This window comes from Emydura macquarii, unplaced genomic scaffold, assembly GCF_026122565.2.
Source record: "Emydura macquarii macquarii isolate MOO-44397 ecotype Brisbane River unplaced genomic scaffold, CSIRO-AGI_Emac_v2 contig_1348, whole genome shotgun sequence".
Lineage (NCBI taxonomy): Eukaryota > Metazoa > Chordata > Testudines > Chelidae > Emydura > Emydura macquarii.
Window position 1 is genome coordinate 12,051,363 of NW_027131485.1, and position 26,257 is coordinate 12,077,619.

Here is a 26,257-nt window from a genome sequence, read left to right on the forward strand (position 1 = left end):
AGAGGCCGCCCAGGGGCGACCTGTCCCCGGCCTGCCCGCAGGAGGATCGGACACTTCGGGCTGGTCGTGAGGGCCGGGTTCCGGCAGGGTCTCATGCCTCACGCCCGCGAGCCAGGCCCGGGGAAAGCCGGAGCCGGGAGTAGGTGAGCAGCCTGCAGGGCGGGCGGGCGAGCCCCCGCGAGATCGGTTCGGGCCTGGGACGGACGGACGGACGGACTCCCTCCGGATTCCGGAGCCGAGCCGGCCTGAGGCCCCGCTCCTGGCGGCGCTAGAGCAGTGATGAGCACATCCTGCGCGGAACCGGAAGTCCGCCAGGCATTGCTTCTTTAGGACCCTTCTAGGCCGCCCGCGCGAGCTAACCTGGGGCGTCTCTATAGCCCGCGGCTGCGGCTCGTCGCGCGGGGAGCTGCCTGCCAGGGGGGAGCTGGCGCGCGGGGGGATGGGCGAGAGCACCAGCCCCATCAGCGTGATCCTGGTGAGCTCGGGCAGCCGCGGCAACAAGCTGCTCTTCCGCTTCCCCTTCCAGCGGGGCCCGGAGCACCCGGCCGCCCAGGCCGGTAAGTGACAGCGCGGAGCCACGTGCCGGGCGGCCGGGCGCACGAGGCCATAGCGGGCCACTGAGCCACGGAGGGGGAGGCGGGAGGGAGTTTGTCCTCTGGGCCCTGTCGCGCGCCGGGCGACCTGAACTACCTCGTGCCCGTCTGGGCCGGGCCATCCTCTTAGAGACACCCAAGGGTTTGTTTCACCTCCCGCCGTTGAAGCGCGAGGCGGGGGTGGGTGCGCCCCTCTGGCCTGGGATGGGAGCAACCGGGCAGCGCTGAGGTGGAGGGGGAAGGCAGCCTAGGGGCAAGCAGCCATGTAAGGATGGCATTCGTCGTGCTGCTGAGGAAAGGAAGTCCTGAGAGCAACAGAATACGGACGATGGGCTTCAAAAAAGGGGCCAGACTCAAAAATGTAGGTAAAGACCCAAAGGAAGAAAATCAGAGGGAAAAAATCTGAGCTTGGGGGAACTAGCCGTTTCTCAGGGAGGCAGTATTACCTTGGCCACAGCAAACGATTCTGATGTGAAAGAAAGCCATGAGGCATATGAGACGACTACTGTGGCTCCTTCAGGAGCTTTTTAATGACCTGAACATCAAAAATGATTCTTGTGAAAAGTGGCCACGAGGACAAATTGCTAAGAAGGCGTATGGAAATACAGTAAGTAGTGGTGGTGTAGCCATGTTGGTCCCAGGATATTGAATGGTCCCTTGAAATATGTGCTAACTACTTATGCTAAACAATCTGTTCCTCCTTGTATTTAGCAGTGGTATTTTGAGTATGTTTCCCAGACCTGAAGAAGAGCTCTGTGTAAGCTTGATAGCTTCTCTCTCTCACCAACAGAAGTTGGGCCAAAAAAAGATATTACTTCATCCAACTTGTCTCTCTACAAAAGAATAGCACAAAGAGGTTAAAAACAAAACAAAAAGGCTAAGGACTAGTCTACCCTTAAAACTTACAGCAGCATAGCTGTATTGGTTCAGACAGCTGTGCTGCTGTAAGAGCGTTTGTGTAGCTGCGTTATGTCGACGGGAGAGAGCTCTCCCACTGACATAATATTAATCACCTAAACAAGTGGCAGTAGCTATGTCAGCAGGATAGTGTCTCTTGGAAACATAGCGCTGTCCACACAAGCGCTTATGCTGGCAAAATTTATGTCGCTCGGGGGGATTCACACCCTGTGCGACAAAAGTTTTGCTGTCATAAGTGCTAGTGTAGACAAGGCCTCAGACACAAAAGTAATTACACTTAGCAAGGAACATAAAAGACAGTAAGAAGAGATTATTTAAATATATTAGGAGCAAGATAAAGACAAAGGAAAGTGTTGGTCTGCTACTTAGCAGGGAAGGAGGGCTAACAAATGACATGAAGGTTGAGGTGTTCAATGCCTATACTGCTTCAGTCTTCGTTAAAATTATTAATGGAAACCAGGTGCTCAAAACGATTAATATTAGCAACAAAGGGGAAGGACCGCCAGCCAAAATAGGGAAAAACAGCTTAAAGAATATTTAGATAAATTAAATGTACTCAAGTTGCTAAGGCCTGATGAAATTCATCCTTGGATACTTCAGGAACTAGCTGAAGCAATCTCAGAACCATTAGCAATTGTCTTTGAGAACTCCTGGAGGATGAGTAAGATCCCAGAAGTCTGGAGAAGGGCAAACATAGAACCTATCTCTTAAAAAGGGGACCAAAGAAGACTTGAGGAATTATAGACCAGTCAGTTTAACTTTGATACCTTGAAAGGTACTGGAATATATTATGAAATCAATTTGTAGGCACCTAGAGGATAACCGGATTATATGAAATAGCCAGCATGGATTTATCAAGAAAGAAATCATTCCAAACCAATCTTATTTCTTTCTTTGACAGGACTTCTGGCCTAGTGGATGGAGGGGGGAGCAGTAGATATGCTAATCTTGATTTTAGTAAGGCTTTTGCCAGTGTCTCCTGTAACATTCTCATAAGTAAATTAGGAAAATGTAGTCTAGGTGAAATTACAATAAAATGGGTACACAGCTGGCTGAAAGATCATACTCAAAGTGTAGTTATCAATGGTTTGCTGTCAGACTGGGAGGGTGTATCTAGTTGAGTCTGCAGTGGTCAGTCCTGGGTCCAGTGCTATTCAATATTTTCATTAATGACTTGGATAATGGAATGGAGTGTATGCTTATAAAATTGGCTGATGACACCAATCTGGGAGGGATTTGAAGCCCTTTGGAAAAACAGAACTAGAATTCAAAACAAACTTGACAGATGAGAAAACTGGTTTGAATTCAACAAGATGAAATTCAGTAAAGACAAGTGCAAAGTACTTCACTTAGGAAGGAATAATCAAGTGCACAAATACAAAATGGTGAATAATTAGCTAGATGGTAGTACTGCTGAAAGGAATCGGAGGTTATAGTGGATCATGAATATGAGTCAACAGTGTAGTGCAGCTGCAAAAAAGGCTAATATAATACTGGGGTATATTAACAGGAATGTTGTGTGTAAAATATAGGAGGTAATTGTCCCACTCTGCTTAACACTATGGAGGCCTCAGCTGGAATAATGTGTCCAGTTCTGGGTGTCATGCTTTAGGAAAGATGTGGACAAATCGGAGAGACTCCAGAGGAGAGCAACAAAAATGATAAAAGGTTTAGAAAACCTGACCTGTCAGAAAAAGTTAACAAACAGGTATGTTTGGTCTTGAGAAAAGAAGACTAAGAAGGGACCTGATAACAGTGTTCAAATATGTTGAAATCTTTTAAAGAGAATGGTAGGACAAGAAGTAATGGGCTTAATCTGCAGTAAGAAGATTTAGGTTAGATATTAGGAAAAACTTTCTAACTAGTTAAGCTCTGGGATAGACTTCCAAAGGAGGTTGTGGAATTTCCATCATTGGAGGTTTTTGAAAGCAGGTTGAACAAATGTCTGTGTGGGATTGACTAGGTTTACTTGGTCCTGTCACAGTGCGGAGTGCTGAACTTAATGACTTCTCGGGGTCCTTCCAGCTCTAAGTTTTTACGATTCAATGCACTGCACATTTTAAAGCTGCAGCTAGGAGGGCTAGAAATCAATGTAGTAGTAGAAGTATTGCAATAGTCCCTAGGAACCCTTGTTGTGAAGCAGCTCCTGTTGTGCTAGGAGTCGAACAGACAGAACAAAAAGACAGTTGTTTCCTCATCTATAAAATGGGCATAACGATGCTGAGCTCCTTTGTGAAGTCCTTTGGGATCTATCTACTGATAAAAAGCATTAGATAAGAGCTAGGTTTTATTTTTGAAATGAAAGGTGAAGTTCTCACCTAATCACATGCCATCAGGAACTGGGGCTTTAAGAAAAGATACCAAATATTGTGAGACTCATGATAAAATTGCGAGAGTTGGCAACACCAGGATTTCAGAAGGTTGATGAGAGAAAGACCATGCAAAATGTCCATTGACCAAGGTTAAACTTTTGTTTTCTCACTTGAATACATTATTTTTTTCAGCAGGTTCCCAGAAGCCAGTGCAATGAGCCCAGCTGAATGTAACTTAGAGAAGCATATATGATGAGTTACCTATTCTAGCAGACTTAGTTCAGTTTTCATTCCCTCCTTTCCCAGTTACTCATAATTCTAAAGCAAATTCCTTTTTGGGCAGACATTTTCAGTGCTTGGTCTTAATTCATTTTTCTTGAAAGATTTAGCTTAATTAGGCTATCTATTCTTCATTATTCAATTGTGGAAAATATCCCTTACATTCTGGCTAGAAATCTGTGCACATATAACTAAATAAAAATTGTCAGTAGAAATTTTAAACTTGGCTTGTTATTGACTCATACCGAGATCTAAGGTTGAAGTCAATTTTGAAAATAATTCAGTTGTGTATTTTAAAAAATATGAGCATTAAGCATCAGTTTCACATGTGTGTTAGCATATATATATTTTGGGGGGATGTGGGAGGGCAGAGAGTATGACCTTTTTGCCCTTTCAGCCTCTCAACTGAGGCAAAATTTGCTGACTGTAAATGTTTGTAATTTCCAGAGAGGTTTTGGACCACATAACTTGAGCCATTTAAGATGAAGGGACAGTTTAGATTGAGCCTTTAGCCTTAAATTTTGGATTTTTTTTTTTATTTTGAGAACTTTATTTCTGAACACTAACATTATATTAACTACTTAAAAATTTATTTTCATGGAAAATATAGTACTGTAAACTCTTACGTTAATACAGTGGTAAGTTTGAGAATTTACACGAGTTATAGTCCCCACAGCAACATTAATTTATCCAGGTGGCGTATATGTAATATTTTATATGACTCTTGTTCAATATGATATTTTTATTTTCCTTAATATAATTTGCATTGTGTTCAAGTAAATGCTGCTGTAGGAAATGCAGGCTTTTGAATTTGATGACTTGACCTGAAATGTGGTTTGGTTTTGCTCCCCTTTTACATGGACCTGTTCACCAGCTGGTTATGCCCTAAACTGAATATTTGGTCTCCGTATACATATTTAAAGGCATAGTAACTTAACCTCTGAAAAGTCTGGACAAAATCTATTGTATTTAGACTGAAAATGTGTGAGAGAGTCCCCAACGGCTTCATATGTGCTGAGAATACTTTAGTCTCCTGAAGGCTATGATAACTTGGTCTAATTTCAGTTCTTGGGTTTAGTGTGTGAGTGCTGGGTTTGGTCTGTGATATACAGAAGGTCAGACTACATTATGTGGTGGTTTCTTCAGGCATTAAATTCTAGGACTGTATGAGAATGGGTTTATCTGAGGCTGAGAAAAATCAGAGTTGAGAGGGAGTCAGCTGGTAGTCTGTATTTTTAGATTGACTTTGTAGGGAATTCTGCAGTTTTTTGCTGAAAACTTGTTGATTCAGCATAACTTGTTGAGGCAGGTGGCTTCATTGTTTGGCTGTTGGGATCACTTGATGATGTGCTTGACATGGAAATTAAAACTTCACTGAAAAGGTGGAAAAAGCATCTATTCCAAGGTGGTGATCTGCAATATGCTTTGAGGCATCACATGCAGAAATAGGGCACTGTGCCTAGTATTTGTGGTTGGTCACTGTAAGTAGCAAGATTGCCTTTCCTCTCTGTGCTCTGGTTTCTTTAAAAAATGTGGTTATTCTTCCAATTTTTATTTGAAGTTTGTTTCGTTATAATTTTTTTTATCCTTTGATTGTTTTGATTATCAGTGAGGCCTAGTATTACAGTTACATCTGTTATTTGTTGAATGTTCTCTCTCAAAGGGATATTCAGTAGGAGAGATTGTAACAAAATGTTGAATATTTACATGATGCTTTGCACACAGGTATGCATGCCCTGTCCCCAAGACCTTATCTAAATAAGGCAAGACAATGACTACAATGCCTTAGATTGCAGTAGCAAACATCTGTTCCTCAGGCCAGAACTTAGCCACTTGGTGTATTTATGTGGCCCATGGAATGCATACAGATGCTGTGGAACGTAAGCCTCTACTTAGTGGTGAGTGGGTTTTTTTTTTTTTTTTTTTTAAACAATCTTCCACATAAACTGATGAATGTCTTTCTGACAGGCAGTGACTGAAAGAGGTGTTATCTCTCCAACACCAGATTATCCCTGGAAGGTTAGCTGAAACCTAGTGATTATATTTAAAATATTATCATTGAGTATTTCATTGCTTACAATTTTTATCAGATGAGATGAGGGTAGGACAGAAGATTATAGCAGGAGTACTGGAAGTTGCTGCACTGATGGATTTTCAGCAGGAAGAATTGAGGGGAGATACAAAGGCAAGAAAGGGGAAGAGGAACAGACACAGTAGGATCCTGGAAAAGAATAAAAAAAAAGGACAGAAGTAACGGTGTTTCTATAGGAGAACATACATTTCTGTTGAGTAAAGCTGAATGTGACAGCAAAGCATCTAACAAATAACAGAAACTAACTGAAGGTTTATTTGCTGTATAAAGATCATATACTTATACTTTATTTTATACATATATTTTACCCTTGATTTTTATGCAAACCTCCCAATGTCATCAAAGGGCATTTGACACCCAGTTGCAGGTGATTTGCCAGGAGAGAAGACATTTAAACCCTCTTTTGCATTATATACAAAGATGAGCTGAAAGTTTTTTCAAAACTGTTCCCCTTCCCCTCCCCTCTTGTTGAAGGCATTAGATTTAAATTTGAAGTTTATTCTTGTGGATGGCATTAGATATTTAGATTTTTTTTCTCTGTGAACGAGGACCAACTGAAGGGCTAGTCAGCTTGTTGGCTTATGATATCAGAGGCTGTCATAATGAAGCCTGAGCAATAATAAGGGAAGGTACTTAATCAAACTTTTAAAAGTTATTTGCTTAGTAGCTATTAATTCATACTCCTGCCAAATACTTGGGTGGTGAGTTCTTTTTGTGAAAGGTTCAGCACCCCTTCTTCTTTAGTCGAGGGCTGAGGAAGCTTCTGGTCCTGTTTCTCAGACTGTTCTGGAGCAAAAACAGGGAAGTCAAGGCCAGATGTTTCTAATATAAAAAAGCAGGGGAAAAAGGGCTATTGTTTTTAAAGAAAACTCTTTTGGGCCTTCCTTGTACACGCTTTAGAAAAAAGCACAAACACACATTTCTTTTTGAAGGTCACTGTTAAGTGATTTGAAATTATCTTCTTTTCCATTTGCTGAAGGTAAGCCAAGGAGCCGATATGCTGTGAATAGCACTAGCGACAACACAGAAGACCAAGATGGAGACTCCAGGTAAGAGTCAGTAGCCAACAGTTTCAAAACAGAGGAGAGAATGAGCCATTCTTTTTTGCACACTAGTTGAGTAGGCAAAACGCAAATCCTCTTGTACTGTGTGAAAGGAGATCTACAAAGAAAAATTCAGCATTGAGTTAACATCAGACACATGCTGGATGCACCTACTAACCAGGCACTTCTCATTGGAGTCAGGATGCTGTTGAAGGTGCTGTGTTTTGGACACGATGTCAATCAGACATTTGACCACTTCTGGTCATTAAAGAGCCCACATCACTCTTTCAGAATAGAAGTGTTAGTCCAGTGGCCGTGGCTAAATTTCAGTTCTACCTTCCTGCATCTCCAGTTGGGAGTTATGGTTGGATATAGTGTTCTTCACTTGCTTCCTTAACTCTCATGTAGAGTTGTGCACAAATAAACTGCTGTGATTTCCCAGAAGTAGCTGCAATTCTTTGTTGGATGAAGTGATGTCTTATAAGGATCCTGAAATTTAAACAATGTTTTTTAAAGTGCTTGGGATCCTTGGATGAAAAGTGCTCTGGAAGTGCTGAGTGTCCCTGTGTATTATTCAGCTTAAATTGATCTTTTAAACATTCTTCTTTCCTTGTGCACAGTCTGCTGCTTTGTTCTGGTTTGTTGTGTATACCACAAAATGTATCACTCTGGGTTGTCAGATGCTGGCAAAGTCAGCAGGTGACCTGAGCTGACCCTCAGCTAAGTTGTGGTTCTCTGTGGCATGTTTTTTAAATGTTATGAAATAGTAAAGGGCTGGGTTCTGTTACCCATACACCTGCTGGGAAAAGTGTTATTTGAAATCAGTTAGACTAATTACAGAGAAAGATACCACCTAATGTGAGAGAAGTTGGCAGAATTGGACCGCAAAAAGGGAAACCTATGTCCCAATCCTGCGAAGATGTAAGCACATGCTTACTTTTACTACCATGAGTACTACCATGAACAGTTTGACTGATTTCAGTGGGACTAAAGTTAAGCAAGTTACATAAGTCTTGGTGGCATCAGGGTCTTAGAAAACAGCTCTATAGACAAGAAAAACACAACTTCCTCGGGACTAATAATGAATCTGCAGGCCATCTTTTTTGGTATCTTTGATGTCTTAGAATGCTGCAATATGGGATGTCTTCAGTGAATCCAGTACAAGGCAACAGACTCCATGAGAATTAAAGCAACTTTTAAAATCTAGTATTTTAAAGTTAATTCTGTGCTAAATCCTCCACACAGCCAAATTAGTGGAGCCATTCAGCATTTTTTCTTTGGTTAACTCAACTTGCTTTTGCAAGTCACTGTTCAAAAGTTTGGCCCTAGTATTTTGTAGACTGTACTGGTAAAGCAAGCGAATGCTGTGCTGCTTTGGTATTTCAAAGAACTCTCAGGATGCCATGAAAAGGGGAAAGCTATTGGCTCCTACAGATAACCAGCATGAGACCCAAAACAGAGCTCAGAGAACTTGTAATGCACTTGAAGAGCTCAGTTACCAAAATCTCCTAAATCCCAATGTTTTCTTGTTTTGTGACCCATGTACGTTATCGGTCATTGTAAGGAAAACACCATTCTTAAAGATTCAAACAACTGGAGTTACTGGAATATTCTGTTTGCTTCTGGAGTCCACTTCAAAAGGATGTTGAAAAACTGGAGAAGCTCCAGAAAAGAACCATCAGAATGATTTGAAGTCTGGAAAACATGCCTTTCAGTGAGAGACTTTAAGAGCTCAATGTATGTAGCTTATTGAAGGGAAGGTTCAGAGGTGACTTGGTCATGATGTAGAAGTACCTACATATGGAGAAAATTTTGGATAGTAGAGGATTCTTTAATCGAGCAGACCTGATGAAAGTGCTCTTTGTGTGCATATGCATCTGCATTCAGAAGTGCAGAGGTGGCTCTGTTTTAAACCTGCCAGCTGTGACAAAGTCCTTTTCTGAAATTACACTTGTCTAATGCTTCTTTTGCATAAGTCCTTCTCTAGCTCCCAGGATGATCAGTATTTTTCATCTAATGAAACAACTTTCCTCTCACATGCTAATGGAAGGAACGAGATAAACTGAAGAACAGATGCAACAGCTAGACTGATCCCCATCTTTAGAAATACTAGCTAATAGCAACAAGTGATTTCTTTCATCAAATTACTGTGCATGCTGTTAATTGTTTCAAATTGTTTCTTGAAATGTGCTAACTTTGGCTTTCATCAAATATAAAGTCATGCAAATGCCTTCTGTTTTGCTTTTTTGTCTTGAAATACGATGGCTGGACAGCTCCAGTTTTCAGATCTGTATCTTTCAACAGGTTGTGATTCTGATTCTTCTTCTTTTTTCCCTTATGCCATCATCTGGGGTCAAGTCATCATGCAAGCATGCACCATCTTAGTCTGTCCATGGCAGCATTAAGTTCCACCTGCTTAGGTCCCCCATCTTCTTTCATGCAAGCCATCCATCATTTCCTTGGCTTTCCTCAGGGTCTGTTTACTACTATGAAGATTGCATGGCAAGATAACACGAGGTCCCCTTCATTCATCCTCTGTATGTGTCTGAACCAGGGAAGTGTCACTTCCTGGATTTTTATCAGCCACATCACAGACTTTGACTACTGGTCTAATGCCTTCATTTTGAAATCTGTCACTTTGTGTAACTCCTTTTATAGTGCAAAGACATCTTATCTTGACCAGCTGTAGGCATTGAACTGCTGTCTCTTCACCACTCATGCTTCCGCACCATACAGCATTGCCAGGTGCACCATTGTTCTATGAAGTCGGGCTTTCAGTCTCAGTGGCATATGCTTGTTATACACCTCAGATGTTGTTCCACGGTTTTCCAGCATTCCCCATTCTCATTCAAGCTCACCGTCTTCTGTAACCCAGCCACTGAGGTACTTGAACTGGTCAATCTGGTTTAGTCACACTCCATTAATCTCTATATGCAGTTTCCCTGTGACATCTCTACTGACTACCTGAATCTTTCTCATGTTCATTTTCGTCCCATGCCTGCGTAGCTGGTCATACCCCTGTTTACTAATTCCCCTAGGTCATCTTTTGAGGATGCCCTTATTGCTATGTCATCTGCATATATCCGTTTCTCACCTTTTCCCATTGTGTTACTGATTCTTGAACATGTAGTCTGAACAACTCTGATTGAACGGACACAATGGAATAGCCTACTGCTTTTCCTCAATTAATTCTGCTCCTTTCAAAGTATATGATGAACATTTTTCTGTAAATGGAAAAAAACAGTGTCAGACTTTTAATAGCGCTCCAGTGAACATAACCCAGTTATTATCAAGCCCTGAAGTTGGGGGGGAAAACATCAACTCTGCATTTACCAGTAAAACTTTTAATTGGAGCATGAAACAAGTTGCCAATAGTTTAATAGATCAGTACATTATACAGTTGCTTCTAAAGTGGAAAGAGAGAATATTTACAGTACTTCATTAGGTTCTAGTAGTAGTAATCCCCAGTGTTAGTGTTAGCTTTAGCAAGAGATCTGGTGTGTCTGTGAAATAATTATTTATTTTTGTGGTCCCAGATTAGATTAACTTGATTTTGAAGATTAGATTTTCTTTGTAATTTTATTTACTGATGGCATTGCTGCACAGTGAGTTAAGGTGGTTTGAGTGTTTGAACTCTGCAATTCCATACCTTAACATTATTAGATTTCTTTTAAATTTGGACTTGTATCTCTTGAATTTCCTGGGTTTTTAATGCTTGTTTTTGAGATAATTACATCATTCTTGTGATGCTTTTACCCACAGTTACTGGTATATACTCTCAACCTGAACTCCATTTTAATATAGCTTTATGTCTGGGAATTCATCCCCTTTTCATAAGCAACTGGAGTAGCAAAAACACTTGTATTGTTAATGGCCTTCTAGCAGAAAGCTATCTAGTGGCACCTGTCACCTGGCAGAACAAACATTACCTGACAAACATCTCCACTTGCTTCCTCCCAGCCTTCCACTGTTGTCCTCCACCCAAATAACCCAGACAAAACACATCTCATCTCCCAAGTGACTTACAAACATTAAATTATCATCACAATTGATGGAGATTTGTATTAACTCTTTCCCACAGATGTGGAAACTGAGGTACACAGGCCTTAAGTGGTTTTCTCAATGCCATAAAGTAAAGTAAGGCTTGGTCTACCTGTTTTACCTGTGGAGTTCTGTCAGTTAGGGATGTGAAGTGTGTGTGTGTGTTGTTTTGTTTTTGGCCAAACATAGCTGTGCTGGTAAAAATGGTAATGTAGATGCAGTTATATTGGTATAATCATACTTAAGGCTTCTGATTTTAGGGTTTAACTGATAAAACACCCCCAATGTATCTATATTTATATAAAAATCAGTGTTTATTCAGTAAATATTGGGAAAAACCAGAAATGGTAACTCAATTTGTGTTGACTTTCCCAATGCAGTTTGTTTATGTAGGTGATGACCCTACTCCCTGGCTTGCATCTAAGGGCTTGTCTACATGGACCAGTAAAGCAGACTACATGTTGTGATTTCTAAAACGGACTAATGTATTGTGCGTTAATTGGTCTGTGTAGACCCTTCTGGTGCATATTAAAGTTTCCTTAATGCCCTTTAGCATAGTGTTGTTTGAAGCAATACTGTGTTAAAGCAGGCTAGGATACAAATGCGCTACATGCTAAACCAGGGGTTCAATTATAAAGATTCAAAGCTTAAACTACATGTAAGTCATTTCTATACGTATAATAGAAATTAAAGTAGATCCTATTTAGACAAGAATTTTGGGGCATACCCGAAAAAATCTTTTCATTACCATATTGAGAGAGAGAGAGTACTGAAAAAAGGTCAATTTTGTGGCATCTACATGAAACTCAAATTGTCAAGAATAAACCCCCCAAAATGAAATGAATAAAAACCTGAAAAACAAGAACTCTGTTTATCCTGACTGGCATAAACTATAACTGCATCTACACTAAGAAGGTTTTGCCAGTTTAACTATACTGGTATGGTTAAACTGGAAAAAATTTAAACGTAGAAAAGGCCTATATTTGTGGCATAGTAGAACTCTGGGCGCTGGACTGGGAGTCAGGAACTCCTTTCCAGCTGTTACCAGGTTCATTCAGCTGGGACAACCAGCACGTTCAAGGATTGCTATGTCAGCTCCAGGCTTTTGCACAAGTTGGCCCTCAAACACCTGAACCATTAAGCAGCTGCAGCAGCATGTTCTTCCAGAGGGGAAGACGCAGCTATTTGCTGAGCTGAGGAGTCTGACATAGATTCGGCATTGCTAGTACTCCAGCACCGGAAAACCAGCACCTTCTCCCTTGGCTCCTCTGACTTCTCCACTCTCCACCACATGGAGCACAGTCCTCTTGCCTCATATCTACTGCTTCAGTCTTTGGTTCAATAGTGGGAGCTATAAAAACCCATGAGAATATCTCACCAGCTGTTGGGAGCAGTCTCACTATATCTAAGGTTTTCCAGTTGTTTGTCTCATGTGTATCTTTTGCTAATACAGCTATTTTAACAGCTCAGAAACTTGTTAAAGCAAGATACTGCTGAAGAATGTACTACCGGGCTGTGCTATAACAGAGTGTTCTGGTGAGGCTACTATAGCAGGCCTTCTCCTGATTGTAGGAACCACCTCCTATATGCACTCCCTTGTTAGCATTTCCAGTGAGATTTAGATACCTTCAGAGGTGCATATTTTCCTCTCCCCCATTTCCTGACAGGCACCTGCTCCCCTCTGAAACCCATCCATATACTCTCTCTTCTTTTAAGCACCTACCCTGTACCCCTTCCTTGTATTCTTCGGGGCTTCCCTTCAGTGAAACACCTGGCTTTCCATCCATCCATTCTTTTAGACACCATCCCAAGATTTCACTTCTCCCTCGCTTTGTGACATTTCTTCTCCCATTTGTAGGATGCCCCTGGTTTTCTCTGTTGTAAAGTGGCCAGCAGGAGGCTGAGTTACCTTTTCAGTAGAATCAGAGTTGACATTTTGATTTCAGGTACAGCTCTTTAACATGCATGGTATAAGGCAGCCATGGCTTTATGTGGCCAAATTTTCAATTGCACCATCCACCTTTGGAAACATACCCTTTATTTTTATTCTTGAGAGAGAAGCATTTCTATTTGCTCTGTCCACTGGTATCTGGGTGCAAGTGAAGGAGCATCTGCTGCCATGGTGTAGGAATAGCACAGTTGAGAGCAGAGTCAGTAAGTGCTTCCTCTGTTCTCTGCATCCCTGTCATATGGAGGACTTCATGTTCTTTGCTGAAAAACCTTTTTCAGCTTACTGGTCTTAAGGCTCTGCTTGCTGACTGATCCTGGGTATGAAATAAACCAGGGACAGATGGAAAGTGGCTCTGCCAGTGCTGTGACTCTGGACTGACTCATTCAGGAGATGGGCTTTTTCAGGAATAGCAGCAGTTCTGTGTGCAAGACCATCTAAAGGGCCACAATTGTGCATAAAATAATAAACCTCCTCAGTGTCCTATGTCTCATCTCTCTAACTTCTGAGCTGCGCTGCCAGTGCCTCGCAAATTGACGACAAGGAGGGTTTGTGCTGCATGGTGCTGTGTGTAACTTTAAACAACACAGATGCATTCTGGTAAACACCAGTAAATAACTGCTCCAGGATATGAAGTTAAGGAATCTTTTCCTCTAAAATCAGTGTTAGTTTTTCTGCAATTGCTAGGTAAGCATATAATAGGTAAGCATTAATTATAAAATATGCACCAGCAATGCCCTTACCATAGGCTTACTTTTTCTTTTGCATGTGGTTATCTCTACTGTACAGCAGTTTAACCCTTAATAGTCCATCTTCATTTTTAATATTGTCATTTTTGTGTATCGTGTGTTACTTTGCTTGGTTTATTCTTTTATTGTATATTTTTTTGTTTTTGTTTTGTGTTTATGGCCATGTTCCCATTTCAGAGAGCAATGTCCTCTAGCTGATGAGCAATTGGTTTCAGGGTAAGACCAAACATTCTAAACAATCACCTCTGTCTAGAATGGCTTTCTTTTCTCACCATCCTTTAATTGTGCTTTGTTTCTGATTTCCATTTTATACTGAACACTGAGTTAATTTTAATTCTGTATTAAATCACAGTGTCCATACGAAATGTATTGCCAAGGTTTCTTGCTAGGTAATTTTAAAAGATCTTAGTAACATTTTTGTGCTTCCTGTAGTGTTTCCAGTGGGTGAACACACACTGTCCTTTCTTTGGGTATAGAAAAGTGGGCGATCCCACAAGAATGCACGCCTGTGTCAATAAAGGGGCTGCAATGCCCCCAGAAAGCTCCATGGGAATTGGGTCTCTCGTCATGTATCACCAACCACATGTTTCAGCTTAGTATTAATTACCAAACCCTAAATTAGTTTCTTTCTGACCAGCAATTAATCACTTAAAAGTACAGTCCAAAGAGTAAAGTTATTTAATTCCATCGTAGCCTTGCAGTCTGAGTCACTGCACTGTGTAAAGTATCCACTGTGCTTGTGTAACAAAATATTTCAAAGAGGGGCCTTTTATATGTGCCCCGCTTTGAATTCCTGTGTCCTTCCTAAGAATTATTTTTCAGCTCCCACTATTTTGGTACAAAGAAATTAAATGGATTCGGATAGTGAAGAGACAGATGGCTTTGAAGGCAGCTTGAGTGTGTCAGAGTGACCAAGAAAATGGAAATTGTACACACTGGGGAGAGGCTCCTTCTTCCAACTTGGGAGAGAATTATGCCTGGAGGCTGGAAAGGGTCTGAAGAAATTGTTTTGGAGTGAGAGGGAATAAAGTCTAAGGTCTCCTCGCAGGTAGCAGCAAGTAGTCAGTGCAGGAACAATGCAAAATAGGCTGGCCCTCTCTTAGATGCATAGGCATTAGGCACAAGAAGCTGAGATTGCTCCCCCGAGTTGCAAACATAGTGTATGCAGTTGTCTTCTGCCTCAGCTAAATGGTAGCAGGGTAAAGCTAAGAATCTTTCTCCCTACTTATTTGAACACCAGGCATAAATGCCACCTGTCGACTATGGGATATAGAATTTCTTCTTTGGCAAAGATGGCTGTGTCTGTTTGAGGGTGTCTTCCCCCTCACCCCCCAGCAAAAGAAAATAAAAATAAAACTACCATTGCTATCACAGGTTCAGTTCCATAGGTGATAGCAATAGCGGCAGCTAGCCAGTGCTAGTGCTTCCAGTGTTACTGCTCTACTGTTGATGCCACTGATGGAGTTGAACTGGTGGTAGTAGTGATGAGAAATTTCTCATTTAAAAAACCCCAAACCCTAGTGTAGCCAAGGCCTTTGGTTTCTGTTGTTAGATCCTGCCTCTTCTGTGCCCAGGTACAGTAAGGGTTTGCTTCCCTTTGGAAATCCCAGGGCTTTACGTGGTCTCAGAAGTGCTGGATCTATCATTGCCAAGGAGTGGAATGTGATCAGCTTCAGATAAAACTTTAGGGCTCTATCAGTTTGAAGTACCATTGACTTTAGGCATTTTTATAAACCTCAAAATTCCAAAAGTTATTAGTTATTTATATTATCATAGCGCTTAGGAGCCCTAATCATGGACCTGGATCCCACTCAGGGCTTTAAATGTGACTACTTTTGGAGGGGAACTATAAACACCGCCCCTCCACTCCACCCAGTGCCTCTTGGTCCTTCCTCCCCCACCCACCAGGCCCTCGCGGGCTCCCCATCCATCTTCCCAGCACCCTCGGGCCTCACTGCCTTCTCCCTCCATTGTCCCAAGATCCCTTCTGCACACCCCAGGCAAGCTCCAAACACTTAATGGAGGTTGCGGGCAAGGAAGGGATGGGACTCAGCCGGCTTCCCTGTGCCTCCTCTCCCAGCCCAGCTTCCCTGCTCTGTGCGCCATCTAGTGGGGGTCAGCGGGAGCGCTAGCTGCAGTGTCTTTCCCAGGTATGTCCCTTCAGCTGTGCTGAGCCCGACTCCCACCCTGGCAGAAAGGAGGGAGGACAGGCTCGAGAGAGGGAATCCTGAGGCATTGGGCCAGGGCAGAAGCTGGGGGTTGTGGTGGAGATGATTATTTGGGGGGGCCATACCCCTGCCACTGCTTTCCCCCCCCTCGTGCATGCCCCTGATCCCACTGTGCTGTTTGTACAAATCAATCCAGGCTGGAATGATAAAAACTGATAAAACATCCCTCAGTTCACTTTCTCTGTAAAAGCCCAAGGAAATAGATGAGCTATTCAGTGTGTCCTCAAGGTTAACAAATCCAGTTTGTGTAATCCAGGGGGAATGAGATCCAGAGTCAAAGACCCCTCATTCCTTTGAAGAGGCCCTGCTACAATACCAGACTCCTTCCCCTCAAACCAGAGGGCTGCGTGTCTCAGGTGCTTCAGCTGATCACATCTGTGGTAGTCTTTCAGGGAGAAAGAAGCATCTCTCAGGCAGGCAGTTACAAACCATTGAGGGCTTTACAGTTTAAACCAACTCCTTGCCCTCTTCCTGAAAGCCCACCAGAAGCCAGTGCATATTACAGTGAATTCTGCACCAACTTTACCTTCTGAATGGTCTGGCTGTATAGCCCCATGTTGAATATGTTGTAGTAGCCTAATCTTGAAGTGATAAAAGCCAATATAATGGAGCAGGACCCTGCAGCCAAAACTTGCCCACTCATCAGCACCTAGCCCTCTTTTGAGCTTATTCCCCTTTCTACTCCCAAATTTGTAATCCCTTGTGGCCCAGCCCACTTTAAGATTCTCCCCAGTCAGTGTGAAGCACCTAATTAACACAGGCTAGTGGTGCAGGGGATTTTTCACAAATGGACACCTGGAACGGTAGCCTTGCATTTTTTATTTTTAACAGAAACTGTTTTCAGGGAAGCTCATTCTAGTCAGCTTAAGGAAACTTCACAGTTCAGTTTTCCCTTACTGAATTCATATGTATAGTTGCACCTAGATGCACTGTTCATTAAATGTTGGCTTTGAGGCACCTGGACTAATCCATCTTCTTATGCCCATAACCCAGATGCATTCAGTAGGAATCTGTCTCCTATAGGTTGCAATACTGCTCTATGACAAGCAGTTACAGCATTTGAAAATGGAGTGCACACATGCTTCCTCCAGATGTGCAAGGGCGATCATGACCCTAGCATACCTAATGTCCAGCAGGCCAAGGGTACTGCCAGATCTCATAGCTTCTATGGCAGCTGCCAAAGCCATTGGGTCAGCATGGGCCTTCAGTATAACCAGGAATGTTCTCCATACTAATAAAAGGAAATGACCAGCGTGCTAAATGAAAGGCAATACCGCTGTCTGTGTGTGGGTGAATGCGTATATATTATATGTCTATACATTTTTCTCTTAATTCCTTTAGTAACTCACCTGGACTAGACCAGAAATCTTTCTTACATGAATAGCTTCCTTGAGCACTAAAGGCTCATTTGCTGACAAGAGATAAAGGGAGTGCAGCACACACCCGTGATCCGCCCTTTTCTTTAGTGTTATCTGGGATACCTGCATTGGGAAGGGGGATGGGGTTTCATGCATACACAAGAGCAGTTGTAAGTCTAGGAACTTAAATATCCTAGTTAATTTTGTTAAAAAATTCTTGCTCAAGGGTTAATTTAAATTTCTTCACTTTGATTGCAATTGGGCTGCTTCAAACAGGGCAGTTGAGGAAAGACCATACAGTAATAATACAGTCAAGTCTGTACACTCCCTATATGGGGGGAAAAGTTTCCTGCAGTTGCAAAGTGAAATCCATTTTACTTTGTTCTGAACTCGTCTGTCCCAGGCAACTTGATAATGGATGCAATATAAGACTCTAAATACACTAGAATGGTGTAAGATCACCCATAGCACCGTCAGTGAAGTTGTAGAGGGGTTCATTCTAATAGCTTTTAATGGCAAGGGTTTTCAGACTTTTTCATAATGAGCATCATGCCTTAACAGTAAGATTCTCTTGTGAACACTTGCTCTCACATTCATGGATTGCTTCCTTGCCCACTCATAGCACCATAACATTCCTGGGCCAACAACAGCAATTGTTTACACTGAGAAGTTTATTGGGAAAGAGTGTATATAGTTATTGTTGCTTCTTTGAATACAGTTTAGTAGCTGGAGATGAGGAGAGTCAATACCATGTGACCAGCCATCTGCAGGCTACTAGTGGTTTGCAGGCCCCTAGTGTATCTCTCATGGCAATACATTTGAATCTGATTATTGGATTTAGAAGAGGTGGGACAGGCAATGAGAAGATTTTTTATTAAAATCTAACACCCTTCCGCCCTCCAAACTTGGGTAATTAAAGATCCTTGTCTGCTTGAGTGAAGGCTGTTCTGATATCTAGCTGTTTTGTCAGTTCATTAACCTGCAGCTAAATCCAGGCAATGACTAACTTGAGCGGTTTTTATATTTTTTAAAGTAGATGGCATCTAATCTTTCCTGTGTATTTTGCAGAGCATGTAATTAAATAAGCATGAACCTTCAGTCTTTGCCTTTGATGCTTCTCATTTTATCATTCTGGTGATTTGAGAGACATAATCTTAGGAATTAATTTTCATAACTGAATGCATTCACGGTGTTCCAATTTAAATATATAATTTAAAATACTCTTAAAGTTCAAACAAATGAAATAAATCTGCATTTCAGCTTTGGGAATATTTTTGGGGTATGGTTTTTTGGTAACCATAGTAACTTGTTTCCACTTTTGAAGGTTTTCAGATGTCATCCTGGCAACAATTTTGGCTACCAAATCAGATATGTGTGGCAAAAAATTTGAACTGAAGATTGATAATGTCCGTTTTGTTGGCCATCCTACCTTGCTGCAGCATGCCCTCGGGCAGGTACGGTAAGAGAGCTAGCTGCTGGGGCGCTGGGAAAATTTTTTTCTCCGGAGAACTGCTATGGACAGAGCAGCAAACGACTAATGAAATTTGAATTAAAAATGTACAGCATTGCTTTGAAACTATGTTTTAAGCTTATGGTTTTGGAAGCTTTTGTCCTTGCTTATTTCCTGATGTTAATGCCAAATAGGTTATGTCTACACTGGGAATTTTTCACAAAAAAAACTTCCCAGTGGCTTGAACACAGGTGTAGCTGAACCAGTGTTAATATTAAATAGGAACCCTCATGCAGATAGGGCTCCAGAGGACCACATCTGTTTACCACTGTGTTCATTAAATTGGCTTTTCGGCAGGCTTTATTAAACATAATTGTAAAAATGCAGGAAGCCACCTGAGCCTTGTCAAACCCTATGGCTCCCACCCATGCTAAGACTGGTTCAGCAGGATATGGGTTAGAATATTTGTTCATTTGTTTTGTTTTAATTTCCCAGCATCAGCAAAGCCACATAGGGACTTCTGAGTTGAGACCTTAATTCATAAGTACTGCTTGCTGAAATGGAGTAGACTTTCAGCTATATTGAGTAATGGAAAAGATTTACTAGATTAATGTGGCTTTCAAAAACTTCCTACTGTCACTGACTGGTTAATCTTCACTCGCATTAGTAATGGTGGAAATACATGCAGGCAATCTATGGCTGCTTCTGTTGGTTTAAGCACTATGCTGAATAAATTTGCCCTGAGCAGGGTGAGATACCAAGGGGTAAACCTTTCAAAAGTGCATAAGAGGCTTGGGAGCATAATTTATAGTTTCAAAAGTGACATAAGCACTTAGGAGCCTACTGACAGAAGCTTACGAGTCAATGAGACCTTAGGTTCCTAAATGTTAACGTCATTTTGAAAATGGAATTTAGGTTCCTAAGCCATATAGCTGCTTTTGAAAATTTTACCCACTGCGCTCAGAACACCAGCAGCCCATCTATGTTAGGGGTTCCAACGTTGCCATTGCTGGTGGAACTGAACTGAGTGGCAAATTTTAAACAAAGTTCCTTAGTGCAGACAAGACTTCATGACTTTAGCCTTGAGGTGTAACAGCAAACTGAGGCAGTAAAAGAGAAATGGGAAAATCCAGGTGCAGTTTGCATTTATTTTTTCCAGAATCTCTTTTAACACTTCCCATCCATGCCATTAGAAATTGCTATGCTATGACTACTCATGCTGCTGGCAGTTTTTCTCAGATGATCCTGGGGTGAATATTCAAAGGAGACAATGTCATGTAATGCAGTGAATGACATTAATGTTCATTATAGCATATGCCAGAGTGAACACTGTGTGTTGTTTAATAGTATCAGATTTTTGCATTTTCCAAGCCTGATCCTAAAGAGCTTGTTTACTAAGTTACCAGTTGTCCAATGTGTCTGTAAGTGTAATGGATGAAAATTAAATTGAAAAGCTACCAGCTTTGAGTTACCCAGTTGCGATCGTATGCTGCCCAAGTTCTATTCACTCTCATTCTAGTTATATAAAGAACATGTATGTTTTATCACTCCTGAAGACGTTTGCATATTAATTAACAGAATGTTCTACATTGACCCAGAAATGGCAGCCAGCTCTGCTAGGTCATTCAGTTCTAAAGCTGGCATTCTCTTTTTGCAAAATTAGGAAGAGGCGAAGGTATTCCCTTCTAATCTCTTTTTCAATAAAAAGTAAATGTACTCTTGTCTTTCTCTTCTGGTCAGAGAACTTTGTGAGACCTGATCCAGCTGCTCTTTGGAGTCAGTTGCAGCACTCCCTTTGACTGTACTAGGAACAGGATTGGGCCCTAAGTTTGTAAATGCTTTGAGGCCTCTGAAGGGTGCTTAGAGAAATGCAACAGTTGGATGGGAACTTTTAAGTTCCAGGAAACCAAACAGACTTAACAAGGCTTGTTGCTGAAACTGTAGTGCAAAGTGGCCCCTCTCTCCTGTTAACTAGAATCTCATGTGATCCTTTAGAAAACAGATGCTCTCCTCTTTCCTTCTAGCTTATCTAGTTTTTTAAGGATACTGATAAATGGTCTAATTTGTTTCCCTGAAATGTGTGTTACTTGGAGTCCAAAGTCCATGGGAAGTGAGAGTTCTCCATACTTGAGGGGTAGGCATAAGCATCATGGAGCTGTCTGGCAGTACAGACATGTCAGTTGGATCTCCTACTCCATCTTGTGGAGACACTTGTTCAGTGGAATAATCAAGATTTAACAGATTCTAAAATGAATAAATTCCACCTGTTTTGTCTTGCTTGATTTTATTTTTTTCAAATGTCTCTTTTTTTTTTTTTTTTTTTGTTAAATCTCAAAAGTCCCTTTATGGTGACAAATGGTTTTGGGGGAAGTGTTTCCAAAATTCCTTATATAAGTGACAAATCTACTTTTATTTTAGAACTGTATAAATGTGTGTGCTTGTTTATATGCATTTCTAAAACATATATTCTCTTCAGTGGATCTATTAAAGACACAATATAGTAATAAACTGGAATACAGGACATGTTTTAGGAATGGAAGGTCTGAGATTCAGCCCTGTTAAGATGTCCGTTTGGTTGAGGCCACCTAAAAAGTTTTTACTTGTTATAAAATGATCCATTTTCTATAAATTTACTTTTCTATATGTAGAAATACACTGAGTTCCTTTTGAAGGAATAAATGTACAGCAGCCGAAGGTGAAATGGAACAGGAAGCTAACATAATAAGACTAGATCTGTTAAATCAAGACCATTTCCATGTACCTGACTAAAACCTATTTTCTAGTTTCCAGCTGAACTGTCTTAAGAACTTGTCAGGAATTCAGTTTTTTAATAATCGCATTTATGCTATTTTAAAACTATGTCTGAAGGTTCTGCCTTCACTCATTAGATATTTTTATGTATATATGTTTTGCAGGTATCCAAAACTGATCCATCACCAAAGAGAGAGATGCCCACCATGATTCTCTTCAATGTTGTATTTGCCTTAAGGGTAAGGACTGTTTTTACCCAAGAATGGATTCTGTTTTGTTTTATAAGGACTGTTGATTTAAATGCCTGTATTATTTCAATAAAGCATGTTCACTGCCTTCTTTCACTATAAACCAGACTTTCTTAATTTGAAATATGTAAAAACAGTACTGAATCTGACATTAAAGATGCACAGTTAAAATTAAGAAAGGTCAAGCAATCATAGAAGTCAAAAGATGGAAGAGCCATATCAGCTCTTGCAGCCAATCTCTCTGGGGCCAGAGAACGATTGTTCCCTACAGGGTATTTCCTAGAGATTTATCCAGTCTAGTTTTAAATACACCAATTAATAGGGACTACTTCTCCTTCCTTGGAGATGTGATTTCACAGGTGATGCATTTTCATTGATGAAAGGCTTTTTTGGGTATACTAAATGTACATCTCATCATTACTCTGAGTTATTTCATGTGGCACACTGATATATAATCCCTGTCCCCTTCTCTTCCTCCCAACACACGCTCACCCCCAACCCCTTCAGTTGTCACCAGGTGTTATGTATTTAGCTCTTTTAATCAGTCACTCCAGCTACTGATTATTTTATGGCTCCTCACTCACCTCCAATCTATTGTTCTTTTGAATGTAAATGCAAAGGCTGAGGTCCTACTGCATGGTTGAGATCAGTCCTATTGCACATCCTGTATGTTTTATGGTATACGTTTAATAACATAGGCAGAAATATTAAAGAATCCATTTAACAAGAAACACAAGAATATAAAAGACTATGTAGGTGCAGCAAGGCCGATGGAATATTGCTGTAGAAACCTCAACTTCTACATTTCCTGACTTTTAAGTTGTTGTACAGTTGTATTCTTGCATTATTGTTTACCTATTGATGATGTACAGATGAGAAAAGTGTCCTGCCTCAAAGAATTGAGCACTGTCATATTATTTAAAAGAGTAGTCCTAGATCCTACTTCTAGAGGCACGGGTATGTTTCGTCCAAGCACAACATTGCTACCTCTGAAACGTGAAATCATTAATACATTTACTATTTATCGATAGGCATTTCTGTAGTCCTCATTACCATGGTATCTGAGTGCTTCACAGTGTTAAAGATACATGTCAAATACATGTGCACTTATAAAGGAACCAGTGTGGCTCTTTGACGGCAGCAAGGGAGTCGATTGGGGAGTCACTTGTTAGCAGGGCAATAGAAGATGGGGCGCTCCTTTCAAGCCAGGGAGCAGGGATCTTAACAGATGCACAGGGGCCTACTTGTGCTTGTGTGTTGCGAAATCCCCAGTGCATGGTGTGCTTGGAAATTTAAATAAACAGGAGAACTAATGATTTCTCAGTAAAAGGCATACTTAGTCAGGGAGTTGAGGAAATAAAGGGGCTGGAGGCCTAGCCAGGCCACAGATGCGCTCAGCTGCAGCCTGTGGGTGCCTATTGAATACGCAGTGAACAGCTTGCATATATAAGCAGACCAGCTCTCCAGAAGTGTGTGTTTCTCAGATTTAATAACACTTTCTCCTTGGCATACTCAGGATGCAGTTTTCAAACATCCATACTGAATTTCTAGATCTTTTCCAGACACCACCTTGAGCACGCTCCTCACCAAATTACTTATAAGTCAGGTTCCAAAGCTCAGCATTTTTGTATTATCAAGGTCTTTCTTTTATGTTAAGCAGGCAGTCTGTTTGTAACAAATAATGATTAGCAGGAAGTGTAGCTATTATATTGTGCAGTGAACATTTCCACCCCCCCTCCACCATGCACCCACAACTCAAAAAGAGCTAAAGAGACTGTTGTCAAAGTAGAATCAATTATAAAAAGAAACCACATCAGGGACAGACCAATCATGGAAAATTTAAGCCCAGGAGGATAATTTTTCAAAAGTTAGGAGTGAGTGAAAACTGAGATATGAAAACTGTTTTGCAGTCTTAACTATAGCATATCTTGAGTAATTCAAATTGTGAAGCTGAAGCAAAAGCAAAGCAAAATTTCCCTGGTTCTGTCATTACAGTGATTAATACATGACAATTAGCAAATACACTTAGAAATTGAGGGATAATAACTCATTAGTCACAAGAATCAAGCACCAAGTTTAGATATTTTTGATCTTCGGAGTCCCCTTCTGTCCCTAATACAGCTTTCTGAAGCAAGCCAGGTTGTGTGTCCTTTGCTGCATCAGAGGTTTGTGGTTTCATCTGAACCTGGCCTTTAGCTGAAAGTGTTGTTTGGTTTGTTGGCCAAAACGTGTTCTTACCCTTCTTGTCACATTCAGGAGAAATTTCAGATGTGGGGGAGAACGGCCTTGAATTTCTGCAGGGAAATTACTAGTCCTCTTGTATGTCTTTCTGAAGTGACACTTCAAAACAGCATTGTTTGTAGTCTTAAGCTGCAAGGTTTTTGAGAAAAGTTTCCTGGTGGATATATTTAGGGCTATTTCCTTTCACCTGATAACATCTTAAAAGTGGAATCTTTCTAGTAAGATGAGCCAGGGGAAGGAAGGCACCACGCAGCTATTGGGTATAGAGTTGAAAGTGAGAGGTAGTGTGAAGAGTTATAAGGCTATAGCCTTGTATTGAGTCTCTCATAAGTCACATAACCTTTTTTGTGTCTCTCTTCTGGTTGCGCTTGCTGTATTGTACATTGTGTACATTGTTACATAGTGGGGTCTTCTTTTAGCCCGGCATTCTGGGAGTAAGTTTACTCAGAACCACTCATTTTTATTCTAACATTGCTGTACAATTGCTTTAGTATTTAAAAAAAGTCTGATTCAGTGACCTTGATGGCATAAAAGCTGCCTTGTGTGAGACCAACATTTTATTTTCCAGCTGTGGCTTTCCCTTTCTAATCCATAAGCCTGAGTGTTGTAGAGGTAACACATTGTTTTTGGAGAGGCAGGTTAGGGGTGGTGGAATGCATGAATATGAGCTAAGAAGCCTTCTAGGAAGAATTGAGGGAGTTATACCTGTGAGAAATAGGCCTTTGTAATACGGTTGTGGTTATGATATGGCCTCTCTTTGGGACTTTGGAGTTCACGATGGCCAAAAGCAGAAATGGAGAAGAGCCTCCTAACAAACACACCCGTTGTTAAGTGTTTCTGTGACAGCACAAAGGTTTTTCTGTTACACTGATGTGTCCTTTGCTGTTGACTTTTTTGGGATGACTAAGTTCTCCCTGACTAGGGGGACAAGGGTTTTATGCTTCACTTTTAGACAGTTAATAGGTGGAATTAACCCAGAAATGAATTCAGAAAATCTAAAATATATACACATAATTTGAAGCTGGCTTATTGTTGAAAACATTGCTTGTTCATTCACAGGTTCTGTGTGGCAAATTGGTGATTTGCAGTGAATCCATCATATTTGGTGTAGCTTGTATTTCTCCAGAATCTAATTTCTAATGGCCCTCTTACAGTGAACAAAAGCAGAAATTCTGGCTTTGTAATTCAGTTGTAGTTTACTTTGCCATCTTTTTAAGCAGCACTTCATTGTATTTACCAAAATGACATTCTCTTACTTCATAGAGAACTGTCTCTGGAACATAATGTGTGTAAAGCAAATGGAATTTTGCTAACATAGAGTTACTGCTGTAGATTCCAAGTTGTGGGTGGAGGTACTCTAAGATAAAGGTGAGAGTCCATCTGCAGCGGACAGACAGAACAGGCTAAGACCCAAATGTTATAATCAGCAGTGACCTTGCTGTGCAAAGTTTCAGCCCTAGCAACGTGTTGTGACTCAGCAAAAATGTTGGCGTGTAGAAATGTTGACTCATGATTTTCTAGTTTAGATGCGAAATTATCTGCTGCCTGAACCTTAAATTCCTTTAAATGTCTTAACAAACGTACAGCAGCTGCTTACTGCACCCTTCCTGGCTTGGAACCAGTGAGCCCCACCTTCTCAGCTGTTTGTGGCCGATAGGCTTTCCAGCACTTTCATTCTAGGGACATATACAAATGAAATATTTTAAATAAGCAATATATATGAGATGTTTGTAAACCTAAATCCAATTCCATTTTCTTTGGGATTAAAAGTGTGAATAGTGCCTTATTAGTTCTCTAGTGATTAGCATAAAATGTTGAAAATTTTAATGCCAAAGCCCAGTCATAATGCATAAAGTCTCAATGTTGAGGCACTATGTAGCTCTGCCTAGAGTCAGAGCATTTGCATGATTCTTTGTCACATTCCTGTAAATGACCAGGTTTTGATTCAGGCGTTGAGAATTAAAGTAAAGGTGGCTGTGTGACTTGCCGTCAGAGTAAATAAACTA

At 41.0% G+C, this 26,257-nt stretch overlaps 1 protein-coding gene across 5 annotated transcripts in view; it reads left to right on the top strand.

Moving 5' to 3' along the window:
* Window positions 1-244: 244 nt before the first annotated feature.
* NPRL3 (NPR3 like, GATOR1 complex subunit) overlaps window positions 245-26,257 on the top strand; it is a 103,707-nt gene continuing 77,694 nt past the window's right edge. For 3 of the 5 annotated variants that reach the window (XM_067551182.1, XM_067551184.1, XM_067551187.1), the window contains exons 1-5: window positions 245-557; window positions 7,174-7,243; window positions 14,153-14,191; window positions 18,886-19,015; window positions 21,927-22,001. In XM_067551182.1, coding sequence (XP_067407283.1) covers window positions 440-557; window positions 7,174-7,243; window positions 14,153-14,191; window positions 18,886-19,015; window positions 21,927-22,001 — 432 coding nt within the window. In that variant the 5' untranslated portion in view covers window positions 245-439. Of the gene's footprint in view, window positions 558-894; window positions 1,201-7,173; window positions 7,244-14,152; window positions 14,192-18,885; window positions 19,016-21,926; window positions 22,002-26,257 lie in introns of those variants that run through there. The other 2 variants (XM_067551186.1, XM_067551185.1) reach the window with 2 other exon arrangements.